Raw genomic sequence first — 24,521 nt, 5'->3', positions numbered from 1 at the left:
AACGTGTAAAGGACCGTAAATCTTCCGCAAAATCTTTCTCTCAAACACCCCAAGAGCCGCCTCATCGGATGTTGTCATTGTCCATGCTTCTGCGCCATATACCAGCACGGGCATGATGAGTGACTTATAGAGCGTGGTTTTCGTACGTCGAGAGAGGACTTTACTCCTGAATTGCCTACTCAGTCAAAAGTAGCATTTGTTGGCAAGAGTGATTCTACGTTGGATTTCAATGCTGACATTATTATCGGTGTTAATGCTGGTTCCCAAGTAAACGAAATTCTCTACTTTCTCGTAATTGTAACTGTCAACAGTGACGTGGGTGCCAAGGCGCGAATGTGCTGACTGTTTGTTTGATGACAGGAGCTACTTCGTCTTGTCCTCGTTTACCACCAGACCCATGCGCTTTGCTTCCCTATCCAACTTGGAAAAGGCAGAACAGACTTCGCGGTTTTTGTTACCGATGATGTCGATGTCATCGGCATAAGCCAGCAATTGCACGCTCTTGTAGTAAATTGTTCCTGAGCGGTTCAGTTCTGCAGCTCTTATTATCTTCTCCAACATCAGATTAAAGAAGTCACATGAAAGGGAGTCGCCCTGTCTGAAACCCCGTTTTGTGACGAACGGCTCGGAGAGGTCTTTTACAATTCTGACGGAGCTGGTGGTATTGCTCAACGTCATTTTACACAGTAACTACTGAAGATTATTCACTCAAAATTGATATTTACAATAACCTTTAGACGAAAAATAGGAATATTGTACATTTTTAGAAAATGGGCGTAGCCACGCCCACTTATGGATACATGTGTATATCTTGGTAACCGCTGCACCAATGCTACTGCATACCAAATGGCGAAAATTTTTAAAATCGGACAATAACCACGCCTACCTCCCATATAACGGTAATTTGGAGAAATACGAATTCTTCGATAAATCAACAAATATTAAAGCTAATTTACTCAATATTTATGCTTGCAACTTTACCAAGAAAACCGTTTATGACAAAATTTTGGAAAATGTGCGTAGCACCGCCCACTTATGATCACATATATGTATCTCGGTAACCGTTCTACCAATTTGTACCAAACTCGGTATGATTATTGTGCTTGCCACATAGAAGCAAAACGATGAAAATTATTGGAATCAGATTCAAATTACGACCACTTTTCATATAACGGCAAATTTCAGAAATGCTTGAAACTTCCAATATTTCGAAATTTAAGGACGCTAATTTACTCAAAACTGAACACACCGGCTTACCATGTAGCGGTACCTGCGCCGGGTATTTAATGTTCGGCTCCGCCCGAACTTAGACTTTCTTACTTGTTTTTGTTAATTTTTTATAGAAATATAGTTCATTTTGTACAAGTATCATATAGTACAAGTTTTAAATAGCTTTAAGTTACCGTTGATTTTTGAGAACTTCTTCGCTGATGATGTTGCGCATTTTCTCCGTATAACGAATGCGTGATAGTTTTTTTTTTGTACGGGAAAAAATGCTGAAAAGTGTCAGAATGTAAAAGACTTATTCTGGTGGGTGAACTCCTCCTAAACGACCGAAACGATTTTAATGACATTTTTTTTTATGTGTTTGAGATGGTCCCTGTACAGTTTAAGTCCACAACTTAAAACGCCAGGTATTTTGGGCGGGACGAAGCTCGCCGGGTCTACTAGTATGTACACAAATTTTTCACTTTTTGAATTCTTATGTGGCACGGGCCCCCTTGTGGCGCGGGCCCCTAGGTTGGCGCCTATGTAGCCTGTGCTTAAATGCGGCCCTCGTTGGTACGCTAAGTACACAAAGGAAAATGTTAATATTATTAGCCAAAAGGCTTAGAAAACAAGATTTTTTTAAAGATATATATTTTAGCCCTGAATTGGGAAAATAGAAAATGCTTTTATATTTATAACATACACATTTACGCTTTATTGTTAAGCTTAAAAAAAAATCAAATTGCGCCAGTTTCAATTTTGCGCTCTTGGTTTACCTTTTTGGTATAGGCCCATATGCACACCTGACCCTCTTTTTACGCGAACTTTTTCTACGGGATTTTTTTTTTACGCGGCAATTTTAAACCCCTCCCAGTAACGTTTTTTGCGCAGTTTTCCGTTTTTCCTCACGGACTTTTCTTATTATTTTTCGCTGTAATTTTGTTTATTTGTTTTGCAACTGTGTACGCAAATTGAAACACTACATTTTACCTAATAGAACGCGATTATTCCCACAATTAATAGAAGGTGACAGGTTACAAGATCATCGGAAATAAAGTCAATTGACTCTATTTCGCATACTGTTGCGAAATAAAGTCAATTGAGTTTATTACCTTTTTAAAAGTGCAATAAATTCAACAAAAATTTGGAAACAAAATAAATGATGCTATTTCCTCATTCAAATGGAAATAGCGTCAATAATGCTTAAAGTATATCGATTCAAAGAAAAAAATTGGTCCTTGTGTCGTACATGAGATATGAATATTTTTACACTAAACATTTCCCCGGACGTTCACACGCTTTTGAAACACAAATTATAAGCTTTTTTTAATACACACAAGCACGGTTGCCATTTCCAATTTATTTTTGGGACCAACATATGGACCAAATGGTAAAATTGGACCAATTTTTATTACATCGGGAAATTGAGTGGAGTTTTTTTAACGATTTTTTTTTTTTATATTGCACCCAAGGTGCATTACAATTGCATATTATTAACATTATATTATTTAAATTTTGAATTATAATTTGTTTCTAAATTTCGTTTTTATTAATGCTAAATCAAAAAAATTGCGCTCATCTGCCGCGGAACTGTGAGGCAGACTAAAAATGTTATGAACTAGATCACACAATTCTCCAAAGGCCGCTTCACCCAATCCATTTTTAATCAAACTTACTTGATTCCAAAAACGTTCTATATTGGTACAGTTTTTGAAGTTACCTTCACTCAGCCTCAATTTGCGAAATTGAAATTCAATTATGTCTGCATCATTTAACAATGCAGGAAATTGGTCGAGTAGCGGCAAAATTGATACATCAGTTTCAGAAAGAACTTAATGTGGTGTCATAATTTCAAGATGTTTAATGTCTTTTCGATCAATTAAATAGAAAAAATTGAAAACGCGAAACTATTGCATGAAGTGAAAGGGTCATAATAACCTAACCAAAGGCTTGTGAAATGGACCATTTAAAAAGAATTGGACCAATGGACCAAAGGAAAAAAATTTACCAAATTTGGTCCATTTGGACCAAAACGGCAACCGTGCAGACAAGTTGTTCCCAAAACAGCAAAAATCTTCCAATAACTTGCAAATATAAAAATGTAAAATATCGAGGGCTTATATTCAATACCCTCTATCTGCAATTTCCACAAAACCTACTTTGTGATGTAAGAACCAATCTGGACCTGTCATAACTGATATTTGGGCGAGCGCGAAGTTACGCAAAGTTAATGTTTGAAAGAACAATAATGGCAATGGATTTATTTTCGCTTTTGAAAAGGTAATAATATCAATTGACTTTATTTTCGCACCAGAATGTGAAATGGTGTCAATTGACCTTATTTCCCTTGTACTTGTTACCTATCACCATAATAGAAATATGAAACACCAGCATTTGATCTCATGCATTCCTCTAACTATGAACTATTTCTTTACTTTTTAATAAACGTTTAAGTACATATGTTTTGGTTTATCTTAATAGTTGCGTTCCAGATAACTTCTTGTAAAAACCTGTTCAACTGTCAAATAACAAAATTACTCTCTTGAAAGAGAGGAGCGAGGGCGAAATAGTAAAGGTCACCTGGAACGCGAAAAACCATATTTTCTGTAACTACTTCCATTTTTTGCACATGTAGGGTTCTTTGCTTTCGCCGCGTTCTGTTTTTTGTTTACAAATGCAAACCTCCTCGTTTGACACTTTTCATGAGCTTGCAGGAAGAAAAACTTCGAACTAAAGCTGATGCCAGATAAAACTTTGTGGCTTTGCGTGACATTTATAACTTCGCCAGCAAAGCGCCAGACGCAAAGGATATGTCACAATGAACGCCAAGAAAACAATTTTGTGCTGCTTTTTTACTCGTCAAAATTGCTGTGGATTTCATACATATAGCTTTAAAAATATTAGATTGAATGTGATTAAATTTTACGTATCTGCATGAAAACTCGAATTCGGACGAAATAAAATAAACCGGCTGATTGTCAACGCGCGCAAAAATATGGGAGTTGGCCATCTTTTCGCTTCGCGCTGCAGCTGCAACTATCTGTGTGGCATGCTTTGTGCATTTTCATACAATTCATCTTATCTGTCAAAGCGAATCTGTCACGCAAAGCGAAGCAAGCGTTTTATCTGGCATCAGCTTAAAACATGCAGCTTCTGACTGAAAGAGAGCGCAAGTTACTCTCAAAAAAGTGCTTTGACTTACAGGTTTTTTGGCACCTGGAATGCTTTCCTGTAAAAAAAAAACCTGCAAATCGTGAGCATCTGGAACGCAACTAATTTATTTAAAATATGTATGCATACTACAGGTTTACGCCGATAGATGTTGCGGCGGCGGTGTCGTCAGTCTTAGAAATAATCGGCGGCGGCGACGCCGGCGTCTCAAATAGCGCCGGCGCATCTGACTATTAGCCACATACCAAGGAGCATAGGAAACCAATTCTTGTTTTAAATTTCGCAAAATACTGCTAAAAAGGACACCTAATAAATATTAGGAATCGGTGAATGTGCTTGTTTATTGAAATACTTTAATATAAACAGGTAAAAAACTCTAAGGTGGAGCAGAATATTAAATACCCAACGCAAGTATTAAATATAGTTTTTAACTGAAAACTACCGCTGCATGGTAAGCAGGGGGTGGTTTTACCCCTATTTCTAACAATTTCGATAGTATGTTCAGTTATACCTAATGAGATAAACTTATATAGTTAGATGTGCGTGGCATCACGCCCACTTTCCAAAATTCTATAATAATGTTACTTCTTTTCAAGTGATTGTTGTTAGTATCAAATTTGAGCAAATTAGCGTCTTTAAATTTCGAATTATCGAAGTTTCAAGAATTTCTGAAATTTACCGTTATATGAAAAATGGGAGTAATTTTAGTCCGATTTCAGCAATTTTCAACGTTTTGTTTTAATAAGGTAAGCGAAATAATCGTACCATGTTTGGTACAAATTGATTGAACGGTTACCGAGATATACATACCTGGTAATAAGTGGGCGGTGCCACGCCCATTTTCTTAAATTTTATTATACGCGTTTTTCTTCGCTAAAGAATTGTTGCAAACGTCAATTTTGAATAAATTAGCTTCAGTACTTTACTGATTTATCGAAGATTTCGTATTTCTCTAAATTTCAGCCGTTTGGTATGTGATACCAAGGCTAACAACTGTGCTTAGTTTGGGAGAAATTGGTGTTACGGTTACCAAGATATACACATATAATCATAAGTGGGCGTGGCTACGCCTATTTTGAAAAAATCTATAATAGTCTTATTTAACGTCTACAAAACATTGTAACCATCAATTTTCAGTGAATAAACTTCAGTAGTTACTAAAATATGGCAGTTTTCGTATTTCTGAAAACTACCGTTATATGGGAAGTGGGCGTGGTTACGGTTCGATTTCGCCCATTTTCAATACCAACCTACCTTGGGTAAGAGGCAATCTACATACCCAAATTCGTTGAGATATCTATGTTTTTGCTCGAGTTATCATGTACACAGACGGACGGATGGACAGACAGACATAGCTTAATCGACTTCGCTTTTCATTCTGATCATTTATGTTTACATTTGTCTATATCTATCTCGATTCGTTTTGGCTGTTACAAACAACCGTTATGTGAACAAAGTTATATTACCCTTGTGCACAAGAGCGCTCCGGTATAAAAATTATCGATTAACCCATCAGCTAATAAATTAATTTAACTCGATGAACTTTACGGTCATAATTGTATTTCAAAATAGTCAGAACGATAATCACTTCAGTGTTCCTCCCAAATCCCTCTGAAATACTTCACTCCAAAATTAGCAAATGACAGCACTGCTACCAAATATATGTAATTAGAGTGAGAACGCGGTACACCATTTTGCATATTCTCGTTTCAGTTCGCAAACGTTGTTTACTTTTTTAATAACAAAATAAGCAGCTTATCGTTGTGAACGGTTAGTGCTTTTTGAATAAATTAGTTAAATAATACCTATATTTTACTTGCGTTTTGAAGGTAAAAACTGGCGATTTATTGCGTTTTGGACCGAGTAATTGTTCTTACAAAGGAACTATACCCCATAAAATTTTCTGTCAATAACTTTAAAATGGTTAACAGTATTAACCTTCCGCCATAGGAATATGATTATGAGGATCGAATTGCGTCAATAGGTAACCCTCCCGACAACTTTGGATGCAATTGTACGAAATATTTTAGTTAGCACAATGGTCGAAAATTTATAGCCGAACCATACGTCAGAAAATGCGAAAAACTATTCCGGGAAAGGGAGACTTTATCATAGGTTTTTTACCAAATTAACTATAACAAAAAATTTTCTAGCTTTTGCTTAAAGGTAAATAAAAGCTCTGGGTATATTTTTAGTGCATAATTTCAACAAATATATTGAGAAGTTTTAGCATATTATTTTTTTTTGTTATTTATTGTTATTTTTTAAAAGTATAGTTCAAGTTCCAATTTTGTGCAATATTAAAAAAAAATATTCAACAAAAATTTAAATTAGATTTCATAGAACGATTTTGAATAGATATGCAGTTTTGTAGTCCATTGAATTCTAATAGAATGAAGAACACGTTCCAAATAACTTGATTTTTTAGAATTTTATTTGTCGAAGATATTACGGTTTTCTTCCATTTAAAAATAAATTGTGTTTATTCGTTATATAGAAGCAAATGGGACAAACAAAATTCAAACAAATTAACGGTCATTTTCAGCCATTTGAAACTCTCCTAGAATTCAATGGACTACAAAACTGCATACTCAAAATATTTCGAAGAAGTCTAATTAAAAATCTCGAAATTATGTTTTGATTTATATAATGGTTCTCGCTTCTCCTGTAAATTAAAAAAAATGTTGGTTAGAGTTTTTGTGAATTAAGGTAATGATATGTATTTTTGTAGAGATGGGCGTATGTACATATTGAGTTCGTACGAGTTAGAAGTTTCCTATGCAAATACGTTTTTTTACGCGGATTTCCTTTTTACGCGGTGTTTTATAGAAACTGAACCGCATAGGCTGATTTGCATGAAAATTGATAAATGTTTACGGGAAAGTTTTTTGGTCCAAGTTAACCGCGTAAGAAGAGGATCAAATGTATTGAAAATACATATGTACATAAAAAGAATGTAATTTTACTTCGAAATACTGTGGATAATTAAAAAAAATATTTTATTTCTTGCTTTGTCGATCAAATTCTTTTCAGTAAAAAATTTTATTATTTGCAATCTGGTAGCTATATTTTTCTGAAAATGTCATAATCCCAGCAAAAGTCAAATGGCTGACATGGCTGCTATTGTCATTAAGTGAAACCACCTCCGTTTTTCTACCACGGTTGGACCCTAGTAGTTTCTGTCAAATGGCAAAAGATTTTGAAATGTACTGGCCAGATGACTATCAAACATCAACAGAGGGTTTCATTGCTGAATTTATCATGTGGCGCAGGTGTACCTTCTGTTTTTCTTCAAAAATGTATGTTTAACAAGTAAAAAAGTCTAAGTTCGGGCGGAGCCGAACATTAAATACCCGGCGCAAGTATTAAATATATGTTTTTCACCTTTCCGAAAGCTACCGCTACATGGTAAACCGAGGTGTATCCATTTTGAGTAAATTAGCGTCCTTAAATTTCGAAATATTGAAGTTTCAAGCATATCTGAAATTTACTGTTATATGAAAAGCGGCCGTAAGTTTAGTTCGATTTCAATAAGTTTCAACGTTTTGCTTCTATGTGGCAAGTACAATAACCACACCGAGTTTGGTACAAATTGGTAGAACGGTTACCGAGATACATATATGTGATCATAAGTGGGCGGTGCCACGCCCATTTTTCAAAATTGTATCCTAAACGTATTTCTTGGTAACGAATTGTTGCAAGCATCAATTTTGAATAAATTAGCTTCAATAATTACTGATTTATCGAAGATTTCGTATTTCTCTAAATTACCGTTATATGGGATTATTGTCCTATTTTAAAAATTTTCGGCCATTTCGTATGTTATACCAAGGTTAACAACTGTGCCAAGTTTGGAAGAAATTGGTGCAGCGGTTACCAAGATATAAACATGTAAACATAACTGGGCGTGGCTACGCCCATTTTCCAAAAATTTATAATATTCTTATTTTTCGTCTAAAACTTATTGTAAATATCAATTTTGAGTGAATAATCTTCAGTAGTTACTAAAATATCGCAGTATTCGTATTTCTGAAAATTACCGTTATATGGGAAGTGGGCGTCTTTATTGTCCAATTTTTAAAATTTTCGGCCATTTAGTATGCTGTATCAAGGCCAACAACTGTCCAAAGTTTGGAATAAATTGATGCAGCGGTTACCAAGATACACACATGTAACCATAAGTGGGCGTGGCTACGCCCATTTTCAAAAAAATGTTAATATTCTTATTTTTCGTCTAAAATTTATTATAAATATCAATTTTGAGTGAATTATCTTCAGTAGTTACTAAAATATCGCAGTTTTTGTATTTCTGAAAATTACCGTTATATGGGAGGTAGGCGTGGTTATTGTCCGATTTTGCCCATTTTCAATACCATCCGTCCTACGCCCGAAAGAAGTGCACATACCAAGTTTCGTTAAGATATCTCAATTTTTACTCGAGTTATCGTGTGCACAGACGGACAGACGGACGGACGGACGGACGGACGGACGGACAGACAGTCACCGCTTAATCGATTTCTCTTTTCATCCTGATCATTTATGTATACATTTATCTATATCTATCTCGATTCGTTTTGCCTGTTACAAACAACCGTTATGTGAACAAAGTTATAATACCCTTGTGCACAAGTGCGCTCGGGTATAATAACCGTCTTTCTTTCAGGTACTGGTGTAACATAAGAAAAGAAGAGCTGCCTGAGACTTTTATTGAGCGAGCGAGAGGTCATTTTGAATTTCAAAGGTTGAATACCTATTTGGGAAGTAGCATTGGGCAGGAAATATTAGTTGGGTTGGCGCTCCTAAATGAACATAGGGATCTCTAGGTTAATCGTCAGCAAGTGCTAGACGAGTTAGCAAATGCAGTTTTCAATTTAAAAATAATGTATTAAGCAAGTAATTTTTAAGCAAAGAAAGACCGACTTAAATTCTCATATAAAAATTTAAGAGTACCGTTAATTTCTTCTTGATCCAATGATCGGATCTAAACCAAATTAGTATGGGACTTTATCTGAGGTACCACCTCTCCTGTCATAAATTATAAAAAGTTATGCGGTAACATACATTAAAAAATTATTCCGACGAATTGATGACCTCCTCATTATTTGAAGTCGGTTAATAAATATACTTACGTAATATAATACAAATACTAATTGTTTTCACGCAAACCTACATAAAACATGGAGCAGAATGCATAAAAGGGTAAACAAATTTTCTAGTATTTGAATTTCTAATTAAAACTTAGTTATATAAACATAAATATATTGCGAAATTAAATTAATTATACTTACCTTGTTTACGAATTAAACCTATTGACATTTTATTATTAAACATACTTACCTCTTACACATATACTTACTTTATTTACATATTTATACATGCATACTTACATTATTTTCATATATAGTATCTTTAAGCTGTTGAACTCATATACTTCTGATGTATTTACTTGTACATATTAACAACTACCCTAAGCCGTTAGTTTTAGGTCGTAGGCTAAGTGAGATCAAATTGAAAAGAAATAAATCACTTGTAAAGTATCATCGAGAAAGCGCGCATCGTTTGTTGTGTAAACATATGTTTACGGTTCGGCAAACCATCCCTGCAAAAATCGTTGGACCATGTAGTCTATTTGTGGTATATTGGAGTACTTACAAAAGTGCTCCTCTGTCATGCTGTAGCGGACCAACTCGTGTCTCTGCTCCAGCTTATTGTTACCCGATCACTGCTCGTGTTATAACGACGTGTGATTGAAGTTAAGCATTTGAAAGTACATTTGCATGTCTGGATGTAGCTGAACGTGTAGAGATGCTAGCTGTTAGTTCTTAGCTCCCTGCATGTTGGGGTTCGAATGTCGTCAGAGGCAACATTTAATTTTTAATTTTTGTCTTTGGTTTTTATTAATTTCAAAAAAAGCATATGCAAAGTGAAGAACAAAAGCGCGTACAAACGAAAAAATATAACGACAATGTCATTGGAGTATGTTGGGAGTAGTTTTGTGCTACTCTGATGTAATGCAGAGATGGAGTATATGGTCCTGCCCTAGGACATCGCAATGTTAATTGGACCATATTTTTTATATGAATTGTGGTTAATTTTGGAGTACTCCTTGGTCCTTCGGGAGTACTCCTTACATGCATGCATGGAGTAGTCGCGATTTTTGCAGGGATTAGGCGATTGAGTTACATACATAGGTTTGGTTAGAAATCAAACAATAATTTCATTTCATCTTATTAATTTTCTGAAATACATATAATTTATTTATTCATTTTCCGGTAACACCGCCTTATATGAATTTGCGCTTCTAGCATCCATAGGACCGGATTGTAATGGAAGTAATTGTATGTTTAACAAATGAATGAAAATGTTTATAATGCAATCAATGCATTACCAAGGCAAAATGTTTGCAAAATGCATTTATTTAAGTTGAAAGAAGACAAATTCCTTTGTTCGGCATTTATTCTTACTCGCTTTCTATCTTCCAAGGCGAATTCATATATTCTTCTTACGAATTCATATATCCATGTGGTAGCGAGAGTATAAAACCATAAAATTACCTTATAAATTAAAAGCATAAGTATCACATGTATGCGTACTCCAATTCGCGAAATCATTTCATCGATCTGAGTAAAAACTAAGTGCACAAACTCTATTTCGCGTTAATTGTAATCATGAAATGGTGTTCATTCATTCAGTTTCTACTCAAACGCATGAAATGATTTCATGAATTGGCCTACGCATAATGGTAGTAAATGACAGAATGATATACAACAAACACATCCTTTTGACATAATGCAAGCCGAAAACGTTGGTTCAAATCATTCCGCAATCAAGTTGGACGTTTTGCCCACAAACATTGCAATTTTGCGAGCAGTCTCATTGTAAAATATCATTTTTACAATTTCATAGTTTCGGCTTACATTTATAAAATTCAACGAAAGCACGTACCTATTTCGGCTGAGTTATCCATATTCGGTTATTTAGTGTACAAAATAAACGCAAATTAAATGAGTTTGTACAACATGGCCATTAATGTAGCGATAAGTTGTACAACTTGCCAGAAAATCCAAATTTGTTGATCTTTCATACAACCAAGACATAAATTCATTCAACAGGCCCACAAACGGTGCAATCTAGAGAAAAATAACACCAAGTTGAACCAATGGTCGCTACGTTTATGGCTTTCTTTAAGAAACATCGGGCGAAAATTTCAACTGCTCCTGTAACACTAACTTATATAAGTTGGCCTTGCTATCATCCTCACATATGTTCATCAGAGTATACCAACGAAGGACGAGTCAATACAAGGAGGTAGCGAGAGTACAAAATTACTTTAGAAAATTACACGCACAATGACAAACATGAACAAATGTACAACAAACACATAATTTTTGACAATCAGTACAGTTCGCATTTATATCAACGAGCAGCTTATTAGATTTGTTTTTGTTTGTACTACATATATGCATATATACATACATGTACAAAAACATATGTACATACGTACAAATATATATATACAACCATTCAACCATATGTACATACATGAAAACATTGCTGTCCATAAGTACATACATATGTATGGTACATCAACGAAGCCCGTATGCTTCATCATAAATATATCCATACAAACACATGTACATATGTACGAATGGATGTAGTTACGCGAAGCACGCTTGCATCATTTATACATACATTGCTTGGTAGCGGCAGAGCTGAAATGCGCAATGAGTTCGTTCATACATACATATATATGTATTCATATATATTTGTATACATACATACGTGCATTCAAACATACATATATACATATGTAGGTACTCGTACCCGTCATGCGTCGCTTTATTTCTTTTTCCCCTTCCCTATACTTCCTATATCTTCCTTCTCACTCATGGAACGTTTTCAGTTCTAAAAATTTCACTCTCCATTTTTGCGATACCGCCGCCTAAGAAGTTTCACTTCAAAAAAAAAACTATAAACGATAAACCCACGGAACTACAAAGTTTCATATTAAGAAATATGTGCTAATCCCGTTGAACGCAACAACAATTGCCGCGCATTTTCGAAAGTCCAGTTTTGTGTCAAGGGCTGGTGACGTACACAAATACCTATCTAACATCGTCCGGGTTTAGGAGTATATTAAAAGTATAGATTAACGTTAATAAATAAATTTTTTATTTGCAAAAACAACGTGAATCACAAAAAACGAAAGCCATTATTAAATAAATTTTGGCGAAAAACAAAACTTCGGTTGCCGAAACTTCTCTCTTTGCCAAAATTTAAAGGACAGTATTCGGAGTTCAAAAACTTCATGAGCTTGTTCGAGAGCCTTGTACACAACGATCCTACAATCCCAGATATTGAGAAATTTAACCACTTGGTTAACTGTCTGTCTGGTGAGGATTTGGGAACGGTAAAGGCCTTCCAAATATCGGACGTCCAAGGCTTTGGCTAGTGTCAAAAAAGTTTATGATAACAAATGCTTAATATTTTTCGACACAATTTCTAAACTTTTTGAGCTGCCAAATATCTCAAAGCCCTCTGCGCTTTCATTGCGAACGATGATTGATACAGTGTCGGCTGTTTATGACTCACTGCTGGGTGACGAAAAAAATATCACAAACACGCAATCATAATCCATCAGGTAATGTCGAAAGTTGACACCATTACTCGGTCTAAATGGGAAGAACAGCTGGATTATGACAAGTTGCCGTTATGGCTAGACTGCGAAGCATCGTTAAACAAGCGCTATCAGCATTTATCCGCCGATGAAGCCTCAACTTCGAGACAGAAGTCATCCGCCAGCGCTAGTACGCAAAAACTCAACCAGAATACGGAAAAGACGAAGTCTGCCTTAATGACGTCGAGTTCAAAACAGCGGGCGTGTCCACACTGTAAGTCCAAGGACCATAACATATCTGCGTGTCCTACTTTCAAAACTCTCTCTGCACAGCAGAGATTTGAGTTCGCGAAATCAGTCCCCTTATGCATAAACTGTTTGCGAAAGGGGCACACGGTTTTAAAGTGCAGAGCAGATCGGTGTTGTCATTTTTAATCGTTCGCATCACACCTTGCTGCACCAGTATCCAATATCTTTCAAAACTGCACCTCAACCTTCGACCTCGCATGCCATGCAAACAACGAGTGCGCCAGATCGTGTTATGTTGGCTACAGCTGCAGTCAACATAAAAAGTAGCTCCGGAGAATACCTGCCTGCACGAGCCTTGTTGGATTCTGGATCGCAGGTGTGCTTCATGACCTAAGATTTGGCGCAGAAATTTCGGATTCGTCGTAAAGGAATAACTCTAATCTTCATCGGCATCGGCAATGCGAATCACAAATTAAGGACGAAATTAAATGCGTTTGTGAAATCGCGGGTTAATAATTATAAGTTTTCGGCAGAATAATGGATATGGATTATGCGGTCCATTTCAGCTATCCATCCAGACCGTAAACATTAACTGGCTGGAAAATACCAAAAAATATTAATTTGATGGATCCAGAATTCCACAAATCGCAAAAAATAGATCTGTTGTTGGGTGCAGAAACATTCTTCGAGCTGCTAGCTGTAGGCCAGATTAGAACTGGCCCAAACCACCCAACTCTACAGAAAACTCTTTTGGGCTGGGTTGTGTCTGGCAAATATACCACCAACCAATGTCCTCCTCCCCAAGTCAGTAGCACATTATGCCAAACTGAAGATGAATTCTCGACAATAGATTCGGTAGTCCAAAGATTCTGGGCTTTAGAAGAACTACCTTCAGAAGCAAATTTTAGAAAACTTACACCTGAACAAACAGAATGTGAAACATTTTTCGTAAGAACTACTCAAGTTCTGCCGTCAGGAAGGCTTCAAGTAAGATTGCTATTTAAAACTGACCGTAAGATACCCGGTCATTCTTATGAAACCGCATCTCGACGGTTTCAGGCCCTGGAGAGAAGAACCTTGAAAGATCCAGAACTTCGCAAAATGTTTTTGGACTTCATGAATGAATATATAGAATTGGGTCACATGAGCCCAACAAATAATAAGATCCCGAGTGAGTCACACTACTTCATTCCGCATCAATGCGTACTTCGGCCTGAAAGTACGACAACCAAATGACGAGTTGTGTTCGATGCCTCAAGTTGTACCTCTTCTCAAATTACGTTGAATGAAATCTTGATGGTTGGGCCGACTATTCAAGAAGAGTTGTATTCTACACTTCTTCGTTTTCGTTTGCATTTACGGCGGACATTACTAAAATGTACCGTCAAATTCTCACGCACGAAGAAGACAGAAACTTTCAGCTCGTAGTGTGGAGACAGAATCCCTCTGAGCAACTTCAAATTTTTCGCCTCAACACCGTAACATACGGCACTGCGCCTGCCCCATTTCTCGCTACACGGTGTTACCAAATGCTCAGCGATGCTAATACGACTAAGCATCCACTCGGTTCAAAGGGTATTAAAAGAGATTTCTATGTAGATGACCTGCTTACAGGATCAGCAGATTTTGAATCTCTAGATCTTATTACAAGTGACGTAATGACTATATTAAACTCGGCCGGATTCAAACTAGCGAAGTGGTTTTCGAATCACCCATAATTATTCGACAGTGAGAGTTCTGAAAAGTCATTAAGTTTCAATGACACAGATTCCACAAAAACACTTGGAATCCATTGGTCGCCGAAAGAGGATTTATTTCGATTCGTCTTGGACGACAGTTTCAAAGATCTACGAGCCACAAAACGAAACATCTTATCAATCTCGGCACGCCTTTTCGATCCTCTTGGTTTACTTGCCCCTCTAGGGACCAAAGCAAAAATCTTATTGCGATAGCTTTGCATCCAAAAGCTAGATTGGGATGAGTCGATTCCGTCGCGCCTTGATACTAGCTGGCAAAATCTCAAAGCCAATTTACTGCAGCTCTCGTCGATAAACATTCCTCGTTAAGTTAATACTGAGTCGAGTGCAAGATGTCAAGTTTATGGCTTTGTCGATGCCTCAATAAGAGCGTACGGCTGCTGTGTATATATACGTTCCACATCCTCTAGTGATACAAAATGCACGCTGCTTACTGCAAAGTCTAGAGTGGCTCCGCTAAATCTCTTCCGCGTTTAGAGCTCTCGGCAGCCCATCTTCTGGCCAAACTATGGTCGAAAATTGAGCCAATGTTGAGGCGACCAATTGAGAACATAAATTTCTGGACAGACTCGGAAATCGTTTTGCGCTGGATCAAAAAACATCCATCTGCATTGCAGACCTTTGTTGCAAATAGAGTTTCCGAAATCCAACAGTTAACTGATAATGGTACTTGGCGACACGTGCCAACGAAACAAAATCCTGCGGATGAAGTGTCCCCTAGTCCAAGTTCCTCCTAGAAGGCCCCGCTTTATGGCCCACAAACACCCGCTTTCATTTTTCTCCAGAAAACGAAGCACTAGAGAAGAAGAAAAATGGAACTGTTTTGATTATTCAGACTGCTAAGCGCAACTCGATCATGGATCTTATCGAAAAGTTCCCTTTTCATAAAAAGTAGCTTCATATTGTCGCATATGAGCCATTCTTTTTTAGTCGGACGGATTTCTTAAAAAAAATATGTCGTGTCCCCGATTCGCTTGAAATTTTTTTTGTGGGTTCTATACATGAAATAAGCTAGCACGTGTTTGAGGAATTTGTTTTTCTTCCAGAACCACGGAAAAATGCAAACTTTGACAGATCATATCTCCAAAGAAAAAAGTGAAAAATAAATATTCCTGGAACACGTATTAGCTTATTTCATGTATAGAACCCATAAAAAAATTTGGAGCCAATCGAAAGTGTGACACCAAATTTGAGGTCCGATATGAAAAACAATATGAAAAAAGAATATCTGTTGAGGTGGATCAGACGCATAAAGAACCCAACATCAAAATTCACAAAAGAACTGACGGCGGATGAATTAAACTTGAGTTTTCTCAAAATTGTCCAGGTGGTTCAACACACAGAATTTGGCGAAGAAATTTCAAAACTTTCACTTCCAAAGCACTGCCTTTAGAGCTAGTGACAGACTTGTCTTCTAATTGTTTTATTTTCGCCCTAAAAAGGTTCATTTTACGCCGAGGGATGCCGAAGAAGATATACAGCGACAATGCCACCAATTTCGTCGGCGCCGACCGCACGCTGCGCGAACTGAGAGACGCATTCCTAGCCCATCACCCAGAGGTAGAGAAATACGCGGGAACCGAAGGATTCAGCTTCGACTTTATACCACCCAGGGTGTCGCACTTCGGCGGGTTGTGGGAAGCGGAAGTGAAGTCCGCCAATGTCGAAGAAGGTATACAGCGACAACGCCACCGATTTCGTCGGCGCCGACCGCAAGCTGCGCGAACTGAGAGACGCGTTCCTAGCCCATCACCCAGAGGTAGAGAAATGCGCGGCGACGGAAGGATTCAGCTTCAACTTTATACCACCCAGGGCGCCGTACGTCGGCGGGCAGTGGGAAGCGGCAGTGAAGTCCGCCAAACCCTCACACCAACACTCACACCAATGAGCCAGGACCCCAATGACGGTGAGACGCTAACACCAGCGCATCTGCTAATTGGATGTCCACTGCGGGCGCTACCAACAGCGCAGGTGCCAACGGACCCAATGTATTGCTGCGACAGATGGCAACTTGTTTGGTGTCTCAAGCAATAGTTTTGGCGGCAGTGGTCCAAGAATTACCTCACGGGCATTCAGGGTCTTGGTTCAGGAGGACAACATGCCACCTCAGCAGCGGGTGCTCGGCCGCGTCTCCGCAATCGTTCCAGGGCTAGACGGCAAAGTTCGAGTCGCAGACATCGTAACCAATTCACAAACTCGCCGCACTACCCTTTAAAGTTGAAGGATCCTGATCCTGTTAAGGTGGCCGTTGTTGCGTCAGATTTTCTAGTTTTTGAATTTATTATTAAAAATTAGTTATATAAACATAAATATATTGCGAAATTAAATTAATTATACTTACCTCATTTACGAATTAAACCTATTGTCTAACATACTTACCTCTTACACATATACTTACCCGATTTATATTCAACTACCTATTTACTCTATACTTACCTTATTTATATATTTATACATGCATACTTACATTATTATCATATATAATCTCTTCAAGCCGTTGAACTCATATACTTCTTATGTATGTACATACATATTAACAACTACCCTAAGCCGTTAGTTTTAAGTCGCAAGCTAAGTGAGATGAAATTGAAAAGAAATAAATCTCGTGTAAAGTATCATCGAGAAAGCGCGCATCGTTCGTTATTTAATTCGAGGAAATAGGCATTTGTTGTTGCTATCGCGCACTCGCCGACAACCACAAAGTTTAAGCAAGCTGATTTCTTAAAAACCCTTAAGGATTTTTTCAGTTGTTCGTGCGTGATGTGGTTACAAACATATAAAAAAACTAATTTTTGTATATAAGAAATGAAGTTATCGGTTATCATCAAAAAGTAATTTTTTAACTGGCAACGTTCGTACTGTGCGGTCACTTAAACTTTCGCTTGAAAGAATTTCCAAAGTTTAACTCGTTTACAAAGTGCTAAGCAGTTCTAATTTGTGTTATTCACACCGTAAAAAGTTTACTGAAGCCAAATTCCAATAAATTGACTTGATTTAGTCATAAAGTGCGTTGATTGAAAAGTTTTATTTAGTCGGCCTTCGTGCATATTTGCCTGTTTTGGTGCATTATTGTTGCTTTTGCGTGAGAGTGTAAGGAATATCGCATTTGTTTGTTCATTTTGCTTTCTTTCGCGCTTTACACACACCTTTGTTTATCATCGACAGTCGCTTTCTTGGTGACAGCTGATTTTGTTAACTCAGTGGCTTTAAAACTGTTAAGTTCAGCACGGTTTCTAACCATTGAACTTCACTAAATAAGACCACTAGCTATTAAACTGCCAATTACTGTGAGCTTGAAACGTTTTCGTACAATACATTCCTAATTTGTAAATCAAACTTTGAAATGCATGATGCTTTTCGGTGCTTATGCCAAGATTTTAACAAGCATTATGATTGCATCGACATATCTGAATCGCTTTTTGTAATAAAGAAAACATTGCTCAACAAGTTAACTAAATAAACTAATATCTGCAACCGTGAACGAAAAAATTACACAATATCTATGACTGCTTAGTACAATTGTAACGGCTTCGTATATTTCCGCGATCGCGTAGGACAATAGGAGCAGGGATCGGAAACTCGGCCTTTCCGACCTCGCCCAACAGTTCGTCTATAGCGTGGAGCGGAAACTAGGACTTTCCGCCTGCCTCACTTACAAAGTAACGACTACGGGAACATGGATCGGAAGCTCGGCCTTTCCGACCATGATCAACGGCCTGTAAACAGGGCGGAGCGGAAACTAGGTCTTTCCGCCCGCCGCACACAAAAGTAGACTGGAGACAAGGCCTCGCCAGCTACCCAAATTGCTATTGAATATCATTGTTATCTTTACAAGTTAATATTTATAATTATTTCACTCTGTAATGTATCACACATACTTAAATATTCTAAATCTTTTTATCTCAACTGTCTGTAAGAAAACATTTTTCTGTAGACTAAATAAATAAATAAATAAATAATGATAAATATACATCGTGCTTTTCATGGTTTTTTGAAGATTCGATCAAAAGTTACTTGTTATACGTTTTTATAGCAATTCTCTGAAAGATAGTATTTTCCTAATGCAAACTCATGGAAAATTTCAAAGCCCCTGCGGAACGATTAAATATTAACCGAAATCAATGGCGTCCTTTTTCATTTTCTGTAATTCTGGATATGGCAGCGGAAAATTTCCAAAATTTTGTTTTTCCTTCGCATTTTTTTTAACCACCCTAGTGTACATATGTATATCAGGGTTGTTGCGAATATTCGCATTCGCAACCGCGGAGCTTCCGCATTAATTTTAACATTCGCATTCGCTTTCGCATTCGCAAAAATCAATGCGGATCTTTTGCGAATGCGAACATTGAAGGGACCGAAAATTACAGTTATTTTTGTTTTTTACCAATTAAGCTTGGCCAACTATTTTTTATTTCGAAATAAAAGTACTTTCCGGATAATAAAGAAACCGCTTATCCAAATTAAACAAGTTTGGTATGCCATGAAAGAGAACTTAGATAGCTTTAGAACTAAAATGTCTAAAAGAGGAAAGCCACACATTGAAAAATATTTCAATAAAAAATGTTAATTAATTATCATAGAACAAACATTGGGGCAGGTATGTATTTACATGAATTTCTTTAGTATTAAATTGTAAAAAAATATATATAGAGGTGGTAACCTTCATTCGTTATTTCTGTTTAAAAGCTATCTCAGTCCTCTTTCATATGATACCAAATTTTTTCAATTTGGATAAGCGGATTCTTTATTATCCGGATAGGACGTTTATTTCAACATAAAAAATATTAGGCCAAATATAACTCGGAAAAAGATAACTGTTATTTTCGGTCCCTGGAATATTGTGCAAGTGCACAGACGTATATCTAACCAGTCACAGAAGAAAGCATTAAAAATGAGTTACTAAAACTAAAATCGAAAAACTTTGATGACGTGACAAATTCCGAAACAACCAAAAGAATGAGAATGAAGAATTCTTTCGAAAAAAAAAACGGTGTTTAAACAACGATTGTGCCATGATGCTAGATTGTGAAGATGAAAGTCAGGACGATACATCCGACATTTGCAGCGCCGATGAAATTCTCAAAAAGTAGTTATTGCACCCCATAAAAAATAAATAAATATAACTGAAAGTCCTCTCAACTGGTGCAGTGTCAATCGAAAAGAATTTAAAATTTTGCCAAGTTTGAAGTTTTGCAAGTTTGTCGCCTCGAGCGAGTAGTTATATAGTGGCGCAGGTTTGATTTACGACCCTCCAAAAAGTTTTTATTAAGTACAATGTTCCAATTTTTAAATTCAAGTACTAAAAAAACATTTAGTCTTATCATGAGTTTAATTTTCCCCGAACCGGTTCACTTTTCACTTTTGGTTTTCATGTACATATTTACTATGGGCGGAATACAAATTCTCGGGTGAATTTTTTTTCGGGCAAAACTAAGGATAACGCAGATTATTAAAAATTATTAATCTTTCCATTTTTTATTTACCTAAATCACCTAATTTAACCACCTAAATTATTCGCATTCGCATCTGCGGATGTCTAAAATTCCACATTCGCAACATCCCTAATGTATATATTTTTGTGTTTGTAAATCATTTACTCACCATGTATTCAATTTCCTTGTTATGAGAATCTAGTAAAATCAAAAATAATCCATGTTTCGCTGGAAAATAATCTCTCTTGTATAATGATTTGGTTTGTATTTTGAAATAAGAAGTTCTTGCAGTGGCAGAACCATTCAATTGTACGTCTAATTCGGACGCCTTGTGATAAGTTAAAAATTCCAATCCGTATTTTTCAAGATCAAGTCCGTCGCGTAAATCCTTAAGTACAGCGTTGATTACAATCAAATGATCCATCTCGTAAGAATAGACTATTAGTACATTGACCTTGAATAACTCCTTGATGCCACGATAGAAAGAACCTTTTAGTTTTATATCTCTTTCTAAAAGACGATGTCCTAGGACCAACATTATGGTTTTATTGTCATTGTCTTCTGGCCCTAGTGCTTCTGTTTGGCACAAAATACTTGTCCACACTGCTCTTGTATTATCATTGTCGCCTTCAGACCATTCAAACGATACGTTGGAATTAAAAGCATTGGAAGTCGTTAAGTAAAAGCCGTTCATAGATATGCTCCGCTTGGGATATGTTAAGTTGGCAACAAAATTTCGAATTTCATTATTATCCTTAAATAATAAGAAGAATTATAGTAAAAAAATTTAACAATACAAAATTTTACTCTACCGTGTTATTGTTTCCAATTACTAAGTTGTATTCAATCCAAGCAGTTTTAGATAGTTCTAATTTACCTCGATGATTGATTGTTTGAGGGTTTGGCGTTTTAAGACTTGTTGTTACAATAACGGTCCGATTCGGATGAATAGCCACCAATTTGACTTCTTTCTCAGCTTCCGATGTGGTGACATATAACTCACATGTCAAGTTGATAAATTTTGAGTTATGTAAGTCAAAAAGTTCTATGTGTCTTACGCTGAAAATCTTATCAATGTCACGCATATCAGAGCTATTCACAAAATGGATTCCTATTGGCTTAAAAATGTTATCTATTATAATATCGGTTGTTTCTTTTAAAACATCATAATTTTGAACTTCACGCTGATATGTTCCATGAACCACCAACTTTTCATTGTAACTAACATGGATGCTGCCTTTGTCTAGTTTCTTTGTTTCATTGAGTGTATACTTAATACAGCCGCGATGTCGTGTATTCAAAGGTACTTCCAGTGTAATATTTCCTTCTAACAAATTGTTAAACTTACCGCGCCTTTTGGTGCTATGCAGTTTGATAAAGCTGAAGTCTTTTGACCACTCAATTCTGCACAAGCGATAGGTGGCTAATCTGTAAGATAAAACCAATTTTAGTGAGAAAAAAGTTAACTTTTTTATCATTCATAAGAAAAGCATCATGTTTGGTACATACGTATTAAATAGGACAGTTATATTTGAGACATTCTTTTTCATATCGGACACCAAATTTGGTGTCACACATTCGATTGGCTTCAAATTTTGTTTATGGGTTCCATACATGAAATAAGCTAACACGTGTTCGAGGGGGGGCGGGGGGGTTAAATTACAAAAACGGCAATAACGCAAAATTTGATTTATTTCACTTTTAAATGGGAAATAAAACCAAAATCTGAGTTTTGCTTTATTTCCAACAAAGGTTGGAAATAAAACAAATTTTGCCTTATTTCCCATTGCTTATTTATACTATTTGTAAAAAAAAAGTTTACTGACAGAAGGAAAAAGAACTTTGTTTATTCCAAAAATACAACTAAACCAAGGCACATTGAACAGGTAATATCAGTACAGCAGCTGATTTGATTTTTTTCAAATTATTAGTTCTCGAAAATGTCAAATATTTTACATTTTTTCTCACAACAATTCTAAATTGTTAAAATCTATTTGCATGTGAACCATTTTCCAAACAAAACCAGCGATTAAATAGCAACTTTTGGAAAGCTCGCCCAACTCAGCAGCACAACCGCTGATTACTGGGCCTGGCACAGGATGGTGGATCAATGCTTCGAGAAGCGAACAAATTTACTAAGAAAGAAATTTGCAACAATTTTCATTTTTTCAATTTAAATTTTTTACCTTTTTCGTATTTTGCATGGCACGCTTTGATGTAGAAGAAAAAAATCAGAACAGTTTTTGGCACCTTCGATACCAGAAGTAACAACAAAATACAGGCAAATGTTGTTTTTGCTCAAATGCTCAAAACCTGTTTGATAGGCCTTGAATTAAACAAAAAATGTGATATAATTCATATGAAGAAGGCAATATTCACAAAATGTTTTTACTTATGAAAAGTCTAACAAATTATAGGAAGAGCATCGTCTTAAAAAAACTGCTCCGCATATTGGACATAGCGCTTTTTTACGAATTTTTTCTGCATGCTTTTTAATATGTTGTTAAAAACATTGCTGGAAAACCTTAAAATGTTTGCATAGAACCATGTCGCAATAAACAGATGAAGTAATAAAACGGCTTTCTCGCTTTATTTTCTGACATTCGGCTGCCTTATAGTCACATTTTATAGGCAAATTTTCAAATAAAGCAGTGACACCTGGTAAATTCCACTATGGGTGGGATGCAGCATGCAATTACACCATACACAATAATTCGCATTACTTGGACATTAAAAAGCAGTTTCAGAAGTGATCTGGTGTTATTTTATAATTTTTCCTTTTTCTAAACGGTTATAATGCCACCAGTACATAATTGCGAAAGGGGGGGAGGGGCGGGGGACGCGAGCGCGACGACGAACGCGGCGCGGGCTGGCGCGCGAACGCGGACCGCCGCGACGCCGGGCACTTTCAAAATTGTATACTTACAAATCCGTCCATTTAACTTGTTCATGTACTACTTTTTGTCAAATATAACTAGCTGACTACCTACATATGTGCACTAGTTTGCTTTATTACTCAAATTGTTAAGTATAAAAGTTGGTCTTGTTGCTCAACGAGAAGTGAAATAAAGCAAATTTGTGTTATTTCACATTCAATTGGGACTTAGCATGTGTATTTCGGCATAAAATTTTTAATTTCATTAGAAGCACCCTGTATTTACTTGCTATTTTAAATGGTTGCACACATTTAGGCATATGCATAGTAACAGGAAATGCGGTACAATTGATTATTACTTCCGATTGTGCAAACTCCGCACAAGCATACGGCTGTGTACCATATGTATACATACTTATGTGTGCATGTACATACATATGTATGTATGAACTCATTTGGTGCAACTGGTTTTGATATTCGTAGATGGTTTTAGGCATAGGTTTGGTAGTCTATTTTAAATTTAAAGAAATACTGAAGTCATTTTAACTGGGACAGTTGATAACTGATGAATGTATGTATAATATACATTTGTATGGATGATATAATAGCTCTGATCCAATACTTTTCGTGTAAAATCCTGGAAAAAGGTCAAACAGCAAAATCACTCTCTGAAGTGAGAGTAAAAAGTGAGTAACAGCAACACGTACGGAACAAATAAAAAAGCAACTTCAATCTCTATACAACTCTCCAAAAATCGCTCTCATTTACATTAACCACAGATTATATTCCGAAAAGAAAAACTAAATTTAGGAATATAAATAAATAGAAATGCTCAAACTATAAGCTTAAAACAAATTAAATCAGCAAAATGAATAAAAATAAGTGAAATTAATGTTTAATTTCTAACCTAACCTACATGTGTATGTATGTAACTGAATCGCCTAAGAATAGCTTTACATATAAACAGATTATCCATATTTTCGAGCTTAATTCCCTAATCTGTAATTAGATTAGGTAAGCCATACAAGATGGAAACCTGGTAACAGATGCCCATAGTACACTTTAGATATGGAGGGAACCATTTTCATTGCTTTTAAATGGCGAAACAGATGGCGCGTTTGATGAAGGAGAACCCGAACCAATGTATAGGGACGAAGCTCACGTCCCTCAACCGGACCAAGACGAGGTGAGAACAGCAATAAAGCGACTTA

At 36.4% G+C, this 24,521-nt stretch overlaps 1 protein-coding gene across 1 annotated transcript in view; it reads right to left on the bottom strand.

Moving 5' to 3' along the window:
- LOC118735030 overlaps positions 1 to 24,521 on the bottom strand; it is a 327,594-nt gene that overhangs the window by 239,988 nt on the left and 63,085 nt on the right. Inside the window, exons 4-5 of the mRNA XM_036464622.1 lie at positions 21,248 to 21,863; positions 20,605 to 21,189 (exon numbers count right to left, since the gene is read on the bottom strand). Coding sequence (XP_036320515.1) covers positions 20,605 to 21,189; positions 21,248 to 21,863 — 1,201 coding nt within the window. The remainder of the gene's footprint in view (positions 1 to 20,604; positions 21,190 to 21,247; positions 21,864 to 24,521) is intronic.

Source organism: Rhagoletis pomonella, unplaced genomic scaffold, assembly GCF_013731165.1.
Source record: "Rhagoletis pomonella isolate Grant_MI unplaced genomic scaffold, Rhpom_1.0 Rhpom_scaffold_00003, whole genome shotgun sequence".
NCBI lineage: Eukaryota > Metazoa > Arthropoda > Insecta > Diptera > Tephritidae > Rhagoletis > Rhagoletis pomonella.
Note: the sequence above shows the minus strand (reverse complement) of the source record. Positions and strands in the feature narration are given on the sequence as shown.